The following is a 17,648-nucleotide window of genomic DNA, read 5'->3' as shown; positions in this document are numbered from 1 at the left end:
AGCCCACAAATATCCGACCACCAGCTTCCACCTCTGCAATCTGCCACCCTGTGTCTGCTCAACGCATCACAGAAACAAGTTTTCAAGGTGAGTATACAGACGGCAGAGAAAAGTTGAACAATGAGGTCAGCATTCAAAAATGGGGTCAAATCGACAGCTGGGAAGGGGTGTAGAGACAGGTAGAATTTAGATCCTGAGCCTTTAATAACCACTACCTTCTCTCAGTGCTCTCTGTTTTTAGACTCTATATGAGAACACCTAGGGCTTCCCTGGTGGCGCCTGCCAATGCAGGGGACACGGGTTCGAGCCCTGGTCTGCGAAGATCCCACATGCCGTGCAGCAACTAAGCGCATGTGCCACAACGACGGAGCCTGCATTCTAGAGCCCGTGAGCCTCAACTACCGAAGCCCACGTGCCTACAGCCCATGCTCCGCAACAAGAGAAGCCACCGCGATGAGATGCCCGCACACCGCAACCGAGAGTAGCCCCCGCTAGCCGCCAACTAGAGAAAGCCCGTGCACAGCAATGAGAGACCCAGTGCAGCCAAAAAAATAAATACGTAGAATAAATAAGTTCAAACAGTAAATAAATACATAAACATAAATTACAAAAAAAAAGAACACCTAATGCAGGTGGGAAGGTGGGAGGGCCACTGTAGAGGTCATCTATGCTACATGTACAAGAACCCCGAGAGCACACCAATCGGTACCACACTTTTCACTGCTGTAGCCGATCATTCCCCCTGTACTGCCACACTGTAGCACTCCCTTCCCTCATCTACTGCTATAGTCTCTTTGGAAGGTGTTTCCGAACTCTTGTTATCAGAGTGCCAGTTGAACTGTCCTCACTTCCTTCATTTATACCAGGATTGAAGACCTTGTGGTCCGAGATCCTGTCCAGAGAGCAAGCAGGCTAAGGCTCTGTCTTTGTTGATGTATTTCATCAGAAAGGGCTCTACCCCCTCTCCTAGTTCATGGTGTGAAGTGTTCTTGGCCTCTCGGGAAAGTGGGGAGAATGGAAAGGACCCTATATGAGAATGCTAGGCTCTGTAAAACATTTCAGGTTTTTAAAAATAAGACTCATTTTGTATTGGACTGACAACAGTCCTATGAAATACAAAGAAGGCCGAGAATCAGTGACAGGAAAGGATCACCAGTAAGAACTACAGCAGTCACCGCTTACCTCGTAGCATAGGGCACTGTCCGTGATCCTTAAGAAGAGTTAGTAGAAATGCCTTGCCCATCTTGCCCCTGAACCCCTTGAAAGGTACACGACTGCTGTGTTGGTGTTTAGGGGGAGCATCTCACTTACCAGGGACTGACTTCTCCCTTGATTCCTCTGTAGTGATGGAGACTTCCCCGCTGATGAAAAATTCCCTGGGATTGCAACCTCCAAGCCAGACAGCTTTCCTATGGAATGACAGAGAACTTGTCAAGGTGAAACACCAGTCTGCGGGAGAAAGGGAGGAAGAGAATGATGGAAATCGTTTCTGGGAAACTATTTTTACATTATGTGTTGTTTGTTCCCGGTAAATAAACTGAAATCTTCTTAACAGTACAACAAAATCTAAACCACTAAAGCCAACAATACAGGAGTATAACGTTCGACAAAAATTTCTTTGGCTGCGCAGCATGTGGGATCTTAGCTCCCCAACCAGGGATTGAACCCACGCCTGCTGCGTTGGAAGCGCAGAGTCTTCACCACGGGACCACCGGGGAAGTCCCAGGACTATCACTTTTAAAGGAGAAGGTACAAACCCCTCGGTTCTATGAACTGGAGATTTTTAGTAAGAAGTCAATATATTTGTTGTTAGGCACATTTTATGTTAGGCTGTCTCCCTGCACAGGATGCAGGCGCCTTGAGAATGGAAGTCATATCCCTCTATAGTACGTCCCTCTTCTTTCTGCTTTGCAGTTTGCTGCTCCACTTGTTCAACCCCACCTAGTAATAACCTATACTTCCCTTGTTCCTGTTTTCCCATCTGGAAAACAGACAAAAGGCAACCAAACAACGCAAAGGTCTCAACAAATAAGGGATATCCAAAACCAGAGATGGCCAGAACTTCTGTACCCCTGATGAAATAGTCCTCATACAAAACCTGATAATCAAATTCCTTAATGCTAGGAATCACAGTGAAAAATAGTATCTGAACTGACTTCTGTCAGATGAGTGAGAACTAAGGTTAATTCAGTGTATCTGAAGCATAGAAAGTGAGGGCAAAAGTGGCACAAGATGGGGCTAGAGAAGCAGAGAGGATTCTAGACCACGCAGAGTCTTAAAGGCCAACAGTGTGTTTTCTATTCTCAAAACAATGTTTGTGAGCGATGTTTATGAGCAACGTTCCAACTTGCTTTGAAGGTTTCTTGTGTGAAGAGTGGATTGGAAGGAAACAAGATATATGGACACTAGTTAGGACCTAATCGCAACAGACAGGCAAGTTCAGTATTAGGAAGTTGAGGAAGAGCTGGCTGACAGATTCCAAAGAAATTCAGGAGATGAACTGAAGCGGGCTTAATGGGGTAGGAGATGGAGGAAAGGAAGGTCTTAGGGAATTCAAGGGTTTACTGCACACATGAGCAAAGTCTCAAAATTAATCATTTGAACGTACAGAGGCGGATCTCCCAAATGACACCGGTTAGGAAGCAACGGTACGCCCTTTAGAATTCCTAGAGACAACACAAATCAACTGTTTCGATGGAAAATTCGGCGGGACTCTTGATTTCCATGGGAATACAGAGAAAAGAGACACTGATCTGGCTTGCAGGTATATTTAGGAAGCTGTTAGCCGGACATCACCTACTAGTATCATGTAAGTAGGCCGTCCGAAGTAGGAAGCTTAGGGGAAAAACCTGGAGGAAAACTTAAAAGCTTAAGCCACACCTCTACACTACACCACCTTTCACAATTTCTTCTCAGATAAGCATCATCCCCATCAGTGAAGAAACTCGTACCTCATAATAGGAAAAACAGGCCTAAAGATTCAATGTGTGTCTTGGGAGGTCCCATCTATGCGATATCTTCCTGGGACCAGAAAAGGCCCCAGGAAGATCCATCTCTGCACCCCTGAAAGCTTACCACCAAGGAAAATGACTAGGTCCATAGATTTCCTCCCTCAAACCAGCTTACCTCACACATAGATCATTAGCAACTCCGCCCTTACTCACATTATCACAGTCACAAGAGTGGTTAGGGAGAAAAGCACTAACCAGGGGAACTAAAACAGAGGCAATCCAGGCCAAGCTGGGCTGGTGGCAGATATCTTGCTCCTTACGCTCGGGTGCATAATGCGACTCACCACAGTGCCTTTTTCACAGACCCTTTTGAACGTTTCTCCACAGAATCCAACAGCTCAAGTTAGTTCATGACGCTTCAAGGTCAACAATCGTCAAGAGAAAAACATGCAATATGTCTTACAATGTTGGATTCCTTACAAACAGGACAAGGAGATAACCATGTAGACAAAACCAGAGCATTTGAAAACATCTGTATTCTACAAACACACCAGTGAATGCTATAAATAAGGTACTATGACATAAAACAAAATGAAAACTAGATGTGAGACTGTTCTCTTCAGTGTACAGACTTCATGGCAGTTGCTGCACACTATCTAGCTACTTAGATCTTTAACTCTCTGTTCTGTTAATACCAAATGAGGCCCAAGTGTGTCAACCTGTTTCCCACAGAAACCAAAAAGTCTACATGCATCTCTTTTCTCCTGTGCCCTTTCACCTTACCTGCTCCCAATTCTCCACCAACGTCCTCCTCTTTCTCTAATTATTCTCCTCTTCATTTTGCTTGGCCTTGCCCCCAAGCATGCAAGACAGAGAGTCCTAGAGGTCCAAGATTCTAGAGTGGCTGTTTGCAAGGCGGAGGAGATTACAGTAACTGCCACACTGTATATACTTCTGTGCAAAGAAAAAGGGACAGTGTTCAGAATGTCTCTCACATATAACAAGAGCTGGAGATGGCAGGATACCTGTGTGGCCCAAGGAACTAGAGCTAGCAAATTATGGGCCAAACAATTGCAACCAAAGGCTGGAAGAGGAAAGGTCTGCAACCAGCTCTGTCTCCTAGCTCTCTGGTATTTGCTGCCAACGGGCAGAGTCTATTTCGTGAAGCATCAAGCACTGAAAAGAAGACTCCTGCTGCTGGAAGTTGACAGGAAGTAACGTCCAATGCAAGATCAAGGCTTGTCCTCGAAGCAATGCCCATAATGGAAGAGAAAAAAAAAAGAGAAAGCGGAAGTGAAATGTTAAGTCGCAAGTCCAACCTGGCCCCCAGCCTAGCCCAGCCCAAGGAAGGTAGGAGTCAAGGAGAAGAAACTAAAAGAGAAGAGCCTTGGACCACAACATTCTCCACAAGGTACACTCAAGAAACTTCACCCTACTCTTGAACCAAGTTACAAAGAGAGCTTCTTAATCCCTACTTTGGCTCCTTAAAAGCTGCTATCAGTTCACTCATTAGACACATATGATTTCAGAACAACTGTAATAGTTCAAACTAGATGGCTCTTTCCTTCCTAAGGATTATTAATTAAAGAAGATCTATATAGCTCTAAGTATATGATACATAAAATAGAATACTCTGTAGAATATAAGTAACTCTTAGTTCAGTGTATTAATGAACGTCTGTAAGAAATGTGGCAATGATTTCCCTAATGGAAGAGCCTGGGGGAGGTAAATCTGTCTTCTAGGATTTCCTCCCCAGAGCTCAGAAACTCAGGTGTTGTTTTAGCTCTCCTACACTCTCTTCACCCAAGCCCGCCTTCCTGTTGGGGATCGGACCTCCCTATTGGCTCTCTCATACCTTTCAACTGCCTGCTTTGTGACATCACTCTCCTACCAAACCTACTACCACTTGGTAGAGTCTTGGGGTTTCCGTGGAGCTGTTTGGACCAGTAACCAGTGACCTCTGTACTGGACACGTGCGCCGTTCAGCTGCAGCCACTCGGACATCCTCTAGTGTTGTCTCCTCATCCCTGGTACCTGCAGTGGATGCTTCCTCTTCTCTGACCATGTCAGGTAAGAAAAGAAACTTTGGAAAGTTTTGCGTTCGATTTCTTTTGCCCCTAAATTGAGTAGGAGATTCAAAATAGCATGGAATAATGAGGGAAAGTATTGAACTACACGTCTGGAGACCTAATTTCAGTTTTGACTTTGACGTTTACTATCTGTGTGACTTTGGACAAATCACTGGCTGTCTCACAAAGCCTGTTGCTTTCCTTAACTGTTACGTTAGGATACCACGTTGGGTTGATCACTCTGATCCCCTTCTTTTCCAGTATTGAGCCTTAAAGGGTACCCATGTAGAAAACGAAATCAGACACTTCTCAAGAGTGTTTCAACAGAAACATAGAAAAGTCAGGGGACATAGAAAACTAGCAATATATACCAAGATGTTTCATCTCTAATGGTCTCCCTCCACTAGGATTTCGACTAGTTGAAAAGAGAGAATAGGGAGAGAGGATGGAGAGTACTGGGCTCTACAGGGAGGCACAGAGTCGAGCGTAAGGAAGTTTAGGATGGTTTTCATTAGCACAGGCCAACAGGCACCAAGAGATGGGAGAAAATGTAAGAATGAAGAGGGAAAGCATAGAGGAGCTCTCAAGAAAAACGGAGTTTGCAATGGAATGCTGATGGGAACCAAAGATTTTCAATTAAAGCAGAAACAGCACAGAGGGAAACCTGCTCAGAGCAGGGCAAAACCAAGTTGATGGTAGCAAACCCTTACATTAACAGACTAAGAAGGAAAGTAAGGCCAGAACAGGGGATCACCAGGAAAGGCAGCTTATCAGAAAAGTCATACTCCGTTTTCTTTCTTTTATTGCCTCTCTGAATACAGTTGGCCACTTGACAGTTTTGAATATAAACATTTTAGAAATACGTTTTAGAAATGATGCCTCCTATAAACAAGCAACCACAGTGGTTATCTAGGGGGCTGCTTTTCAGTGTTTTATTCTTTCTAATTTTTAAACTAGGTAGACATTTCACCAATTCAACATTTTAAGTGATATCTTCTAAATTGAATCAGAAGGACTATTTTCCTTGGTGTGATATGTAGGTTCTAAGGCAAGGCTGCTTTTCATTTTTACAGTTATTTCCTTCCTAACACAGAGAGCACATTGATCAACAGCCATCGTTCGCTTGTAGAGCTTAGCTACCGAAGAAGAAGAAGAAAAAGTCAAGCCCCACATCTCTAATTCCCCCCCCCACTTAGGGAATTCCCTGGCGGTCCAGTGCTTAGGACTCGGTGCTTTCACGGCCAGGGCCACGCGGCGCGGCCAAAGAAACAAAACAAACAAACATCCACGTTTATCGAAAACCATATTGTGGAGTCCTGTGGATTTTCTTACATTTGAAAATCTTTTTTAATTGGATTCTAGGCATGATGGTTTTTTGAGGTTTTGGGATGCCATCTTCTTGGATGCTGAAGATGATTCTAATCTAAGTTCTAGGATAAATCCAAAAACCTTCCTGATACATTTTAAGCTTCCTTTCTGCTTATTATATAAGCTATATTCATTGAAATATATATTTCTCCTAGGCTTAATACCTCTTACTTGCTGGGTAAAAATATGAAGGAGCACAATAATGAAACTCTTTTACACTTATTATTTTGCTGTCTGCTTCGTACCGGTTTTCATTGAAATACTTGTCTATATGTGTTGTGGCTACCTATACATGCACATTTATTGCATTCTGTTGCTTGTTATGCATTTTTTACTGACATACCTTCTCTGTCTGTATGCATTGGCTAGGAATTCATTCACCTCTATCACCTCCATCGTGTCTTCTGGTTAATAGTATTCACTAAAATAGAGTGGGCAAAATTCACTTTCATAATATTGCATGGATAGTACAGAATGCCATTTGTTAGTAAATTCATTAGGCTTCGATACTTGCCACATACCCCAGTTTTCATTAATATCTATGGATTTCTTTTTCGTTAACGTAATATGCTTGTCATGATTTTTCTTTGTCTTTCTAGAACTTATTGTATCTTCCTCCATATAAATCATACGCAATAGATCAGCTTATTCATCTATTAATTATTACTGCTATTATTATTGGTGGTGGTGTTATAACCACTTTACAGATGAGGAATCTGAAGTAATCAGATAACTCTTCCCTTTCCAAAAGCACTTAAGAAATCCACTTTCGGGTAATCATTTTGAGGTAGGATGAGAAACCAGGCTTGAAGAGGGCAAAAATGACTCTTTCAATTCACCAGTTGGACTGAGCTGTACGTCACCTCTAGGTAATAGCGTGGGAACTGCACAAGCAAAGGGAGACACTGAAGACGACAATGGTAACAGCCGTACTGTTTTCTAATGGACAAAAAAAATGCCTATATTATAAGTTCTATTTCTCCTGCTTTCTGGCAGTATCATGCTCAGAGTGGAGTCCTGGCAAGGAAGTCAGGATACTTAGGTTCTGAAACCTGGTAATGATACTAACATAATGAGAGAACTTGAACAAGTCAACCCGACCTCTCTGAGCCTCAGTTTCCTTACTCACGAAATGAGACTGAGAACATCGAAGTTCTCTAAGGGCCTCCTAGTTCTAAAATGCTTCCAGTCTAGGAAATAGCATAGAAGTCAATACGAGTGCAGGCTGAAGGGAAAGACAGGGCAGGGAGAAGGTTGCTTCCAGCCTAGAGAACAATCTCTGAACCACACCACTTGGCTCTTCTGCCCGTCTGTGCCCAAGATGGGAGCACAGGCAGTGAATAGAGAAGAGTGGAAAACTGCTCAGTCCTTACAGCCATCATTAACTGTCTGATTTTGGGTTTCTCAGGAAGTAGTGATAGTAGAGGTGTCCTGATAGCAAGAACCTTCAGATGATGCCGTTCCTCAAACGTAGTGAGAATTTCTCAACCTCCCTGAGTTTTTCATGACCCTCTTGTTCTTACAGAAAATTTCCAACATCCATCTCTACTTGGAACTCTAAATTCTCTGCAGCATTCTCCTCCTGTGGTGAGCAATGCAACTTCCCTAACACGAAGTGTCTGCAACTTCTCCAGAGTCTCTGCCCCTGCCGTCAGTTCGGCATCGGCTACTGGTACCCCTTTCCAGACACTCATGGGTAGTGCCTACCTTTACCAACATTCTAGCACGACTATGTTATCTGGAGTTACTGACCACAGCCAGATCTCCACTTCAGCTGCTTCCTATCCAGGTGTTCTTGAGTGGGACATCACAGCAAGCACTGAAAAGAATTCTTCTTCACTCGGAGACTTTACTCTGGCACTCACTGACCGCCACACAGCTGCCTCCTCCATGTTTCTGGCAGCCCAGTATGATAAAACTTCAGACGCCAAGAACATGGTCCCTCTACATCCATCGCTTTCTGCCAGCCTTGCTCAGGGAACACCATCTCAGATTCCAAATCAGGGGCAGAGCCGCCTGCCACTTCCCTGCCAGGAAGGGAGCCAGGTATATTACTATAACCAAGGCACACTGGGGTCTTTACTGTATGGAGAACTTGGCTCCTGCCCGCAATCCTATGGCTCGGCGTCATACACAGGAAGTCGGGCCTCTGGGCAACCAGAAATGGGAATGGGACTGAAGGAGATTCAGCCCACAAATATCCGACCACCAGCTTCCACCTCTGCAGTCTGCCACCCTGTGTCTGCTCAACGCATCACAGAAACAAGTTTTCAAGGTGAGTATACAGACGGCAGAGAAAAGTTGAACAATGAGGTCAGCATTCAAAAATGGGGTCAAATCGACAGCTGGGAAGGGGTGTAGAGACAGGTAGAATTTAGATCCTGAGCCTTTAATAACCACTACCTTCTCTCAGTGCTCTCTGTTTTTAGACTCTATATGAGAACACCTAGGGCTTCCCTGGTGGCGCCTGCCAATGCAGGGGACACGGGTTCGAGCCCTGGTCTGCGAAGATCCCACATGCCGTGCAGCAACTAAGCGCATGTGCCACGACGACGGAGCCTGCATTCTAGAGCCCGTGAGCCTCAACTACCGAAGCCCACGTGCCTACAGCCCATGCTCCGCAACAAGAGAAGCCACCGCGATGAGATGCCCGCACACCGCAACCGAGAGTAGCCCCCGCTAGCCGCCAACTAGAGAAAGCCCGTGCACAGCAATGAGAGACCCAGTGCAGCCAAAAACATAAATACGTAGAATAAATAAGTTCAAACAGTAAATAAATACATAAACATAAATTACAAAAAAAAAGAACACCTAATGCAGGTGGGAAGGTGGGAGGGCCACCGTAGAGGTCATCTATGCTACATGTACAAGAACCCCGAGAGCACACCAATCGGTACCACACTTTTCACTGCTGTAGCCGATCGTTCCCCCTGTACTGCCACACTGTAGCACTCCCTTCCCTCATCTACTGCTATAGTCTCTTCGGAAGGTGTTTCAGAACTCTTGTTATGAGAGTGCCAGTTGAACTGTCCTCACTTCCTTCATTTATACCAGGATTGAAGACCTTGTGGTCCGAGATCCTGTCCAGAGAGCAAGCAGGCTATGACTCTGTCTTTGTTGATGTATTTCATCAGCAAGGGCTCTACCCCCTCTCCTAGTTCATGGTGTGACGTGTTCTTGGCCTCTCGGGAAAGTGGGGAGAATGGAAAGGACCCTATATGAGAATGCTAGGCTCTGTAAAACATTTCAGGTTTTTAAAAATAAGACTCATTTTGTATTGGACTGACAACAGTCCTATGAAATACAAAGAAAGCCGAGAATCAGTGACAGGAAAGGATCACCAGTAAGAACTACAGCAGTCACCGCTTACCTCGTAGCATAGGGCACTGTCCGTGATCCTTAAGAAGAGTTAGTAGAAATGCCTTGCCCATCTTGCCCCTGAACCCCTTGAAAGGTACACGACTGCTGTGTTGGTGTTTAGGGGGAGCATCTCACTTACCAGGGACTGACTTCTCCCTTGATTCCTCTGTAGTGATGGAGACTTCCCCGCTGATGAAAAATTCCCTGGGATTGCAACCTCCAAGCCAGACAGCTTTCCTATGGAAAGACAGAGAGCTTGTAAAGATGAAACACCAGTCTGCGGGAGAAAGGGAAGAAGAGAATGATGGAAATCGTTTCTGGGAAACTATTTTTACATTATGTTTTGTTTGTTCCTGGTAAATAAACTGAAATCTTCTTAACATTAAAACAAAATCTAAACCACTAAATTCAATAATACAGGAGTATAACTTTTGAAAAAAATTTCTTTGGCTGCGCAGCATGTGGGATCTTAGCTCCCCAACCAGGAATTGAACCCACGCCTGCTGCATTGGAAGCGCAGAGTCTTCACCACTGGACCACCAGGGAAGTCCCAGGAATATCACTTTTAAAGGAGAAGTTATAAACCCCTTGGTTATATGAACTGCAGACTTTTAGTAAGAAGTCAATATATTTGTTGTTAGGCACATTTTATGTTAGGCTGTCTCCCTGCACAGGATGCAGGCGCCTTGAGAATGGAAGTCATATCCCTCTATAGTACGTCCCTCTTCTTTCTGCTTTGCAGTTTGCTGCTCCACTTGCTCAACCCCACCTAGTAATAACCTATACTTCCCTTGTTCCTGTTTTCCCATCTGGAAAACAGACAAAAGGCAACCAAACAACGCAAAGGTCTCAACAAATAAGGGATATCCAAAACCAGAGATGGCCAGAACTTCTGTACCCCTGATGAAATAGTCCTCATACAAAACCTGATAATCAAATTCCTTAATGCTAGGAATCACAGTGAAAAATAGTATCTGAACTGACTTCTGTCAGATGAGTGAGAACTAAGGTTAATTCAGTGTATCTGAAGCATAGAAAGTGAGGGCACAAGTGGCACAAGATGGGGCTAGAGAAGCAGAGAGGATTCTAGACCACGCAGAGTCTTAAAGGCCAACAAACACTGTGTTTTCTATTCTCAAAACAATGTTTGTGAGCGATGTTTATGAGCAATGTTCCAACTTGCCTTGAAGGTTTTTTGTGTGAAGAATGGATTGGAAGGAAACAAGATATATGGACACTAGTTAGGACCTAATCACAACACACAGGCAAGTTCAGTATTAGGGTGTTGAGGGAGAGCTGACAGATTCCAAAGAAATTCAGGAGATGAACTGAAGCGGGCTTAATGGGGTAGGAGATGGAGGAAAGGAAGGTCTTAGGGAATTAAAGGGTTTACTGCACACATGAGCAAAGTCTCAAAATTAATCATTTGAACGTACAGAGGTAGATCTCTCAAATGACTCCGGTTAGGAAGCAACGGTACGCCCTTTAGAATTCCTAGAGACAACACAAATCAACTGTTTCGATGGAAAATTCGGCGGGACCGGTGCGTTTTTTCACTCCAACTTAGCTCCAGTTCCTATTACTCACATCTTCTGTGCCAAAACAACACAGCTGGAGGAACTGAAGGGGATTCCGTTTTGGTAATTAAGGAGTGTCCCCAACACTGACAGTCCCATCTTAAAAAGCACTCCCTCTGCATTTTACCCGAGGAGCAATGGCCAGAGCCTCCCTTTGAAAACGATGGGCAGAAATGAGACCATCACACACAGTCCCTTTCAGCTACTGTGAACTGAGCCGCGAGACGACCAATACCCCCTGGCACAGCGCGGACGGGCCAGCGCGCGGGGGCAACAGGGACAGGAGACAGCACAAGAGACGAAGCCCAGGCCCAGGGGCCAAGGCCTATTACCTTTCCGGCATGTGCAAAACATAAAACAGAAGCAATATTGTAACAAATTCATTAAAGACTTAAGAAAAAAACAAAACTCAGATGCTAAAGTGCCTACTCTAACCACTATACTATATTGCTTCTATAAAACAAGCACTAAACCTCAGATACAGAAAAAAACCCTTTTCGTGTCCTCACACCTAGGTCAAAATTACAAAGCGTTAATTCAGGAGACAGAAAGGGAAGGAATAAATCTGAATGAATCTGAGTCAGAACACAGTGCTATATAACCTTAGGCAAATTCCACAATACCCATGCCTCAACATGGCAAATTCCACAATACCCATGCCTCAACCTCCCTATCTATAAAGGAGTTAACCACACCAGCGCTAACCATTACTTGCCTCCTGGTAGCTTGTGAGTGTTAATTAATATTTGTAATAAATACACAGATCATCAGTTGAAAGAAACAAGGAAAACTACAGCGTTATTATTATTGCCTTGTTGCTAGAGCTAAACACCACAAATCAACATAAATAACTTATGTACACCAAGAATGTAGGGTTTGAATATGTACTTTGAAAGGCCATCATATAATTAGTTGTTTCACCTCTAATTGCTTTTCCTTTTTTTTTTTTTTTAATTTAAAAAAGCAATACAGGGACTTCCCTGGTGGTTCAGTGGTAAAGAATCCGTCCTGCAATGCAGGGGACGCGGGTTCGATTCCCGGTCGGGGAACTAAGATCCCACATGCCGCGGGGCAACTAAGCCCTCGCACCAAACTACTGAGCTCGCACACCTCAATGAGGTAGCCCACGTGCAGCAAACTACAGAGCCCACGCGCTCTGGAGCCTGCACGCCACAACTACAGAGCCCACGTGCCACAACTAGAGAGAGAAAACCCGCACGCCACAACTAGAGAGAAGCTCTCATGCTGCAACGAAGAGCCCGTGCGCCGCAACGACAATAAAGATCCCACATGCCTTAACGAAGGTCCCGCGTGCCGCAACTAAGACCCAATACAGCCAATCAACCAATCAATCAATCAAGTGGGGCGGGGGGAGCAATACAGGAATTTCCCTGGCAGTCCAGTGGTTAAGACTCCAAGCTCCCAATGCAGGGGGCACGGGCTCGATCCCTGATTGGGGAACCAAGATCCCACATGTGGCACAGCGTAGCCGGAAAAAAAACAAAAAAAGCAACACATACCCTACGGCATTTATCCCAGAGAACGCATGTTCGCACAAAAAAAGGTACACAAATGTCCACAGCATCTCTATCAGTAATAGTCAGGAAATGGGAAAAAAACTCAGATGTTCTTCAATGGGCAAGTGATTAAACAAACTGAAGTACAGCCAAACCATGGAATACTACTCAGCAATTAAAAAGAAAGCGGCACTGGGACCTCTCTGGTGTTCCAGCGGTTAAGACTCTGCACTCTCAATGCAGGGGGCCCAGGTTCCATCCCTGGTCAGGGAACTAGATCCCGCATGCTGCAACTAAAGACCCGCACAGCCAAATAAATAAATAAATATTTTTTTTAAAAAAGAGGAGCACTGTTGATTCATGCAATTTGGATGACTCTCCAGGGAATTACACTGATTGAAAAAGGCCAATCCAAAAGGTTGCATACTGGGAATTCCCTGGCGGTCCAGTGTTTAGCACTCAGCACTTTCACTACCTGGGCTGGGTTCAATCCTTGGTCGGGGAACTAAGATCGCACAACCGGCAGCGCAGCCAAAAAAAAATTTTTTTTACTTAAAAAAAAAAAAAGGTTACACACTATATGATTTTATTCACATAACATTCTTTTTTTTTAATTAATTAGTTAATTTATTTTATTTTTGGCTGCGTTGGGTCTTCGTTGCTGCGTGTGGGCTTTCTCTAGTTGCGGCGAGCGGGGGCTACTCTTTGTTGCAGTGTGCGGGCTTCTCGCTGCGGTGGCTTCTCTTGTTGCAGAGCACGGGCTCTAGGCACGCGGGCTTCAGTAGTTGTGGCACGTGGGCTCAGTAGTTGTGGCTCCCGGGCTCTAAAGCGCAGGCTCAGTCGTTGTGGCATGGGCTTAGTTGCTCCGCGGCATGTGGGATCTTCCCGGACAAGGGATCAAACCCATGTCCCCTGCAATGGCAGGCAGATTCTTAACCGCTGCGCCACCAGGGAAGTCCCACATAACATTCTTGAAATGACAGGTTGCCAGGGACAGATAGGGCCGGGGGAGTGGGAGACGGGCCATCTTCCCCAGGGGGTATTTTCCCTTGATCATCTGCACAAAAACTTTATTGCAACTTTATCCACTGCACTATCAGATCATTATGATTTGGTGGGGAGTGGGGGAGCAGCAGTGGCTATAAAATGGCATCAGGAGAGATCCTGTGGGATGGAAATGTTCTCTATCTTGACTGTGTCAATGGCAATACCCAGGTTGTGACAGTATACTATGATTCTGTAAGATGTTACCATTGGGGAAAACTGGGTAAAGGACACACAGGAGCTATCGCACTATTATTTCTTACAACTGCATGTAAACCTACAATAATCTGGACACAAAAAGTTTAATCAGAAATGAAGGCAACACATGCCTCTTGTAACAAGTAAAACAATAGTCTGTGGTCAGTCTCTTTCTCTACCCGTCCCATTCCCTCCCTCTTGAGATAACCATGCAAACTCACTGCTCATACAAACAGGCATGCATTTAATACTTTCTGTTTACTGCATCAAAATGGGATCATACATACTACATATTACCCTGCAGCCTACCTTCTTCACCCATCATCCCTATATCATAGAGAGCTTAAAAAAAAAAAATTTTTTTTTAAGTGCCAAGCAGGATGGCAGGTATAGAAAATTTTCTGACTAGGGCAAATCTGACAAATGTTTACCGTGCTAATGTGCCATAGCTCAGCCAGGTGCATTCAGTGAGAGCACAATATGCAAGTAGCATTCTAAAGAGATCTGCAAAAAATGCAAGGTCTTCAGCAGCTCTTCGAGGATCCCATCCCCCTCTCTGCCTCCTCCATGGAACCATCCCATGGAGGTTGAACAGTTTAACTCCATTTGCCCCTCCTGCTGTTTGTGCTTTCGTTGTATACTTCTGTTCTACATCTCCACAAGACATTATTATTGTCACTTATTTACAAAATAACATATAAATATAAAGGTGTATGTACCTGGGTATATGTACATGTATATATTAGACACACACACACTTTAAGTGCTCTTTGTTCTTTCCTGCAGTTGTGTTCTTTTTTTTGGGGGGGGGGGGGGCAAGTTTTTATATTGGTAAAGTTCTGTACTACTAGAAATATAAGATTTGAAAAGAAAAGTGAGACTTGAGGATCGTCTGTGGAGCTTATCCTCATTCTCCTGCTGACGCATTATGTGTTTATAATTTGAGAACTGCAGATAAATACAAACTGGTCTTCTCCATACTTGCTCACTAAGGAATTCCTCATTTCTAGGAAACGTCTATTTCAAGGAAAGGAAACAAACAAAAACACCTAGTGCACTAGATGATTAAAAGGTACACATTTTATAGCCTGAGTTCGAGAAAAAAATTACCCAAGAAACGGCCTTTTTCCCTAGGAGCCAGCTTCTACTAGGGGAGTCTAGGGTTCTCTAGGCAAAGAAAAAAAACTTGCCAGTTTAAACAGAATAACAGAAACGTTCAGCCAATCAAATATACAGAACTCATCACTTGCAGTGAGGAATGAAAGGCCTGTATCAACAGAAAAAATAAATGGCACCGGCAACGTCTGCAACAGAAAACAAACAGGAAATCCTTTAAAAAGCCAAAATTGCAAAGACAGATGAACAGGGTATGAAATTACACGCCGGGCAATGCACCTGTTAAAGGAAAAGAGGCGCACACCAAGTCTGAAGTCTTAAGAATTCGGTGTTTAACACTACTTCTGCATGCTGCCCAGCAGAAAACTCGGGTCCTGGCTTAATCCACAACGCACACTTCATTTAAGGAGGTGAACTGCTTGGTCTGACTCAGTTTCTTATTCTGTAAAATGAATGCAACACAGCTGTCGTGAGTCCCCAAAGAATTCTGCACAAACGCTTTGTAACTCCAAAGTGCTGTGCAAATCAGAGCAGCCCTTCTCTCCTTCACATTCGTTGGACTTAGAATTTCAGAAGTTTAGCTGAAAATACAGACGACTCGGAAGCAAGGGACTGAGAGTGGCCCACACAGGTGGAAAGAAATGCAGAAACTGGAGCACCTCATACAAACCGCAAGAGACCACGTTCACGTGCACACGTTATCAGTGACAGAAAACGCCACCGGTAGCAACTGTAAACCACTGAGAGGACCAGCAACGACATGTGTCCAAATCCAGCCGGCAGCACAGCCTCGTCGGCGGCAATGCCTTAAACACAGCTCCCCGCACTCCGCGGCCTAACAAGATCCACTTTTTCCAAAAAGTTTAGCAACTTGCCAAGTACACTGGCGTAGTTCACCTTTTTTAATTGCTAAGCAAACATGCAGGGGAGTTGAGACAATCAAGGGAATGTTCAGCCTTCCTCAAAAATAAGATCCAGGAAATTCACGTTTTGCTTGAACAGTTTCATGTCTAAAACTGATCACAAACCTCTGTTTGATGTTGTTTTCTCGCTGCTGGCCAATGAGCCCGGGAAAGAGAACCAATTCTTTCAAACAGGGAGGGCTCTCTGCACTCTTCAGCTAAACCAGCGAGGCTTTACCACCGTCACGTTTAAAATAATGAGGAGGATGCCTCCATAGAGTTTACCGGGCTGCGCTAATCACGAGGGGCCTCGGGCGCCCAGGGCGGATCCCAGCGCCGGTGGCCGCGGGACCGGACGCCCTCCCCGGGACCCCCCCAGGACCCCCTCCCCGGGACGCGGCCGCGGGACAGGACGCCCCCCAGAACCCCTGCCCGGGACGCAGCTGCGGGACAGGACGCCCCCCAGACCCCTGCCCGGGACGCAGCTGCGGGACAGGACGCCCCCCAGAACCCCTGCCCGGGACGCGGCCGCGGGACACGAAGCTCCCCCCTCCCCAGGAACCCCTCCCCAGAGCGCGGGCCTCGCCGCCGTCTCGCAGCACCCGCCGCGCTCACCGCGGGCCGGGAGCCCCCTCAGGCCGACTGGCCCCCGCCCGCCGCCCGGCCTCCCTCCGGCCCGCGCCGCCCGCCGCGCTCACCGCGTTTTTCTTCTGCACCATCTTGTCCATCTTCTTGGCAATGCGGACCACCTCGTCCTCCATGGCCCTGGCAGGCCTGCCCCGCGCCGGGCCGCGGGGGACGGGAAACGAGCGGAGCTGGCCGGGCGGCAGGTAAGCCCAGGCGTCGGCGAGGGCCCTCACCAGGCGTCACCGAGGCGCTTCTTCACTCACGACGACTGCGACGGCGGGGGCGGCGGCGGCGGCGGCGCTCCTCCCACGCAGGCAGCGCCAATCGAGCTCCCAGCTCGCGGCGGCGACGGCGGCGGCGCTCCTCCCACGCAGGCAGCGCCAATCGAGCTCCCAGCTCGCGGCGGCGACGGCGGCGGCGCTCCTCCCACGCAGGGAGCGCCAATCGAGCTCCCAGCTCGCGGCGGCGACGGCGGCGGCGCTCCTCCCCCGCAGGCAGCGCCAATCGAGCTCCCAGCTCGCGGCCGCGGCGGCGCTCCTCCCCCGCAGGCAGCGCCAATCGAGCTCCCAGCTCGCGGCGGCGGCGGCGGCGGCGCTCCTCCCCCGCAAGCAGCGCCAATCCAGCTCGCGGCGGCGGCGGCGGCGGCGGCGGCGGCGCTCCTCCCCCGCAGGCAGTGCCAAGCGAGCTCCCAGCTCGCGGCGGCGGCGCTCCTCCCCCGCAGGCAGCGACAATCGAGCTCCCGGCTCGCGGCGGCGACGGCGGCGCTCCTCCCCCGCAGGGAGCGCCAGTCGAGCTCCCAGCTCGCGGCGGCGGCGGCGGCGCTCCTCCCCCGCAGGCAGCGCCAACCGAGCTCCCAGCTCGTGGCGGCGACGGCGGCGGCGCTCCTCCCACGCAGGCAGCGCCAATCGAGCTCCCAGCT

At 46.8% G+C, this 17,648-nt stretch overlaps 1 protein-coding gene and 1 long non-coding RNA gene across 3 annotated transcripts in view; one reads left to right on the top strand and one right to left on the bottom strand.

Annotated features, from left to right (window-relative positions):
- LOC309621703 (uncharacterized protein) overlaps positions 1-17,648 on the bottom strand; it is a 57,617-nt gene that overhangs the window by 22,507 nt on the left and 17,462 nt on the right. Inside the window, exons 2-3 of one of the 2 annotated variants that reach the window (XM_082409073.1) lie at positions 9,888-10,025; positions 1,312-1,449 (exon numbers count right to left, since the gene is read on the bottom strand). The exons of the other annotated variant lie outside the window; for it this stretch is intronic. Of the exons in view, the coding sequence (XP_082265199.1) occupies positions 1,312-1,449; positions 9,888-10,025 (276 nt within the window). The remainder of the gene's footprint in view (positions 1-1,311; positions 1,450-9,887; positions 10,026-17,648) is intronic. 2 annotated transcript variants of the gene reach the window in all.
- Positions 1,372-10,155, top strand: LOC309621706. The gene is made up of 2 exons (XR_014240199.1): positions 1,372-1,436; positions 10,013-10,155. It is a non-coding gene; the product is annotated as an uncharacterized lncRNA (long non-coding RNA).

The sequence above is a fragment of the Balaenoptera borealis genome (assembly GCF_965194805.1).
Source record: "Balaenoptera borealis genome assembly, contig: HAP1_SCAFFOLD_905, whole genome shotgun sequence".
Lineage (NCBI taxonomy): Eukaryota > Metazoa > Chordata > Mammalia > Artiodactyla > Balaenopteridae > Balaenoptera > Balaenoptera borealis.
Note: the sequence above shows the minus strand (reverse complement) of the source record. Positions and strands in the feature narration are given on the sequence as shown.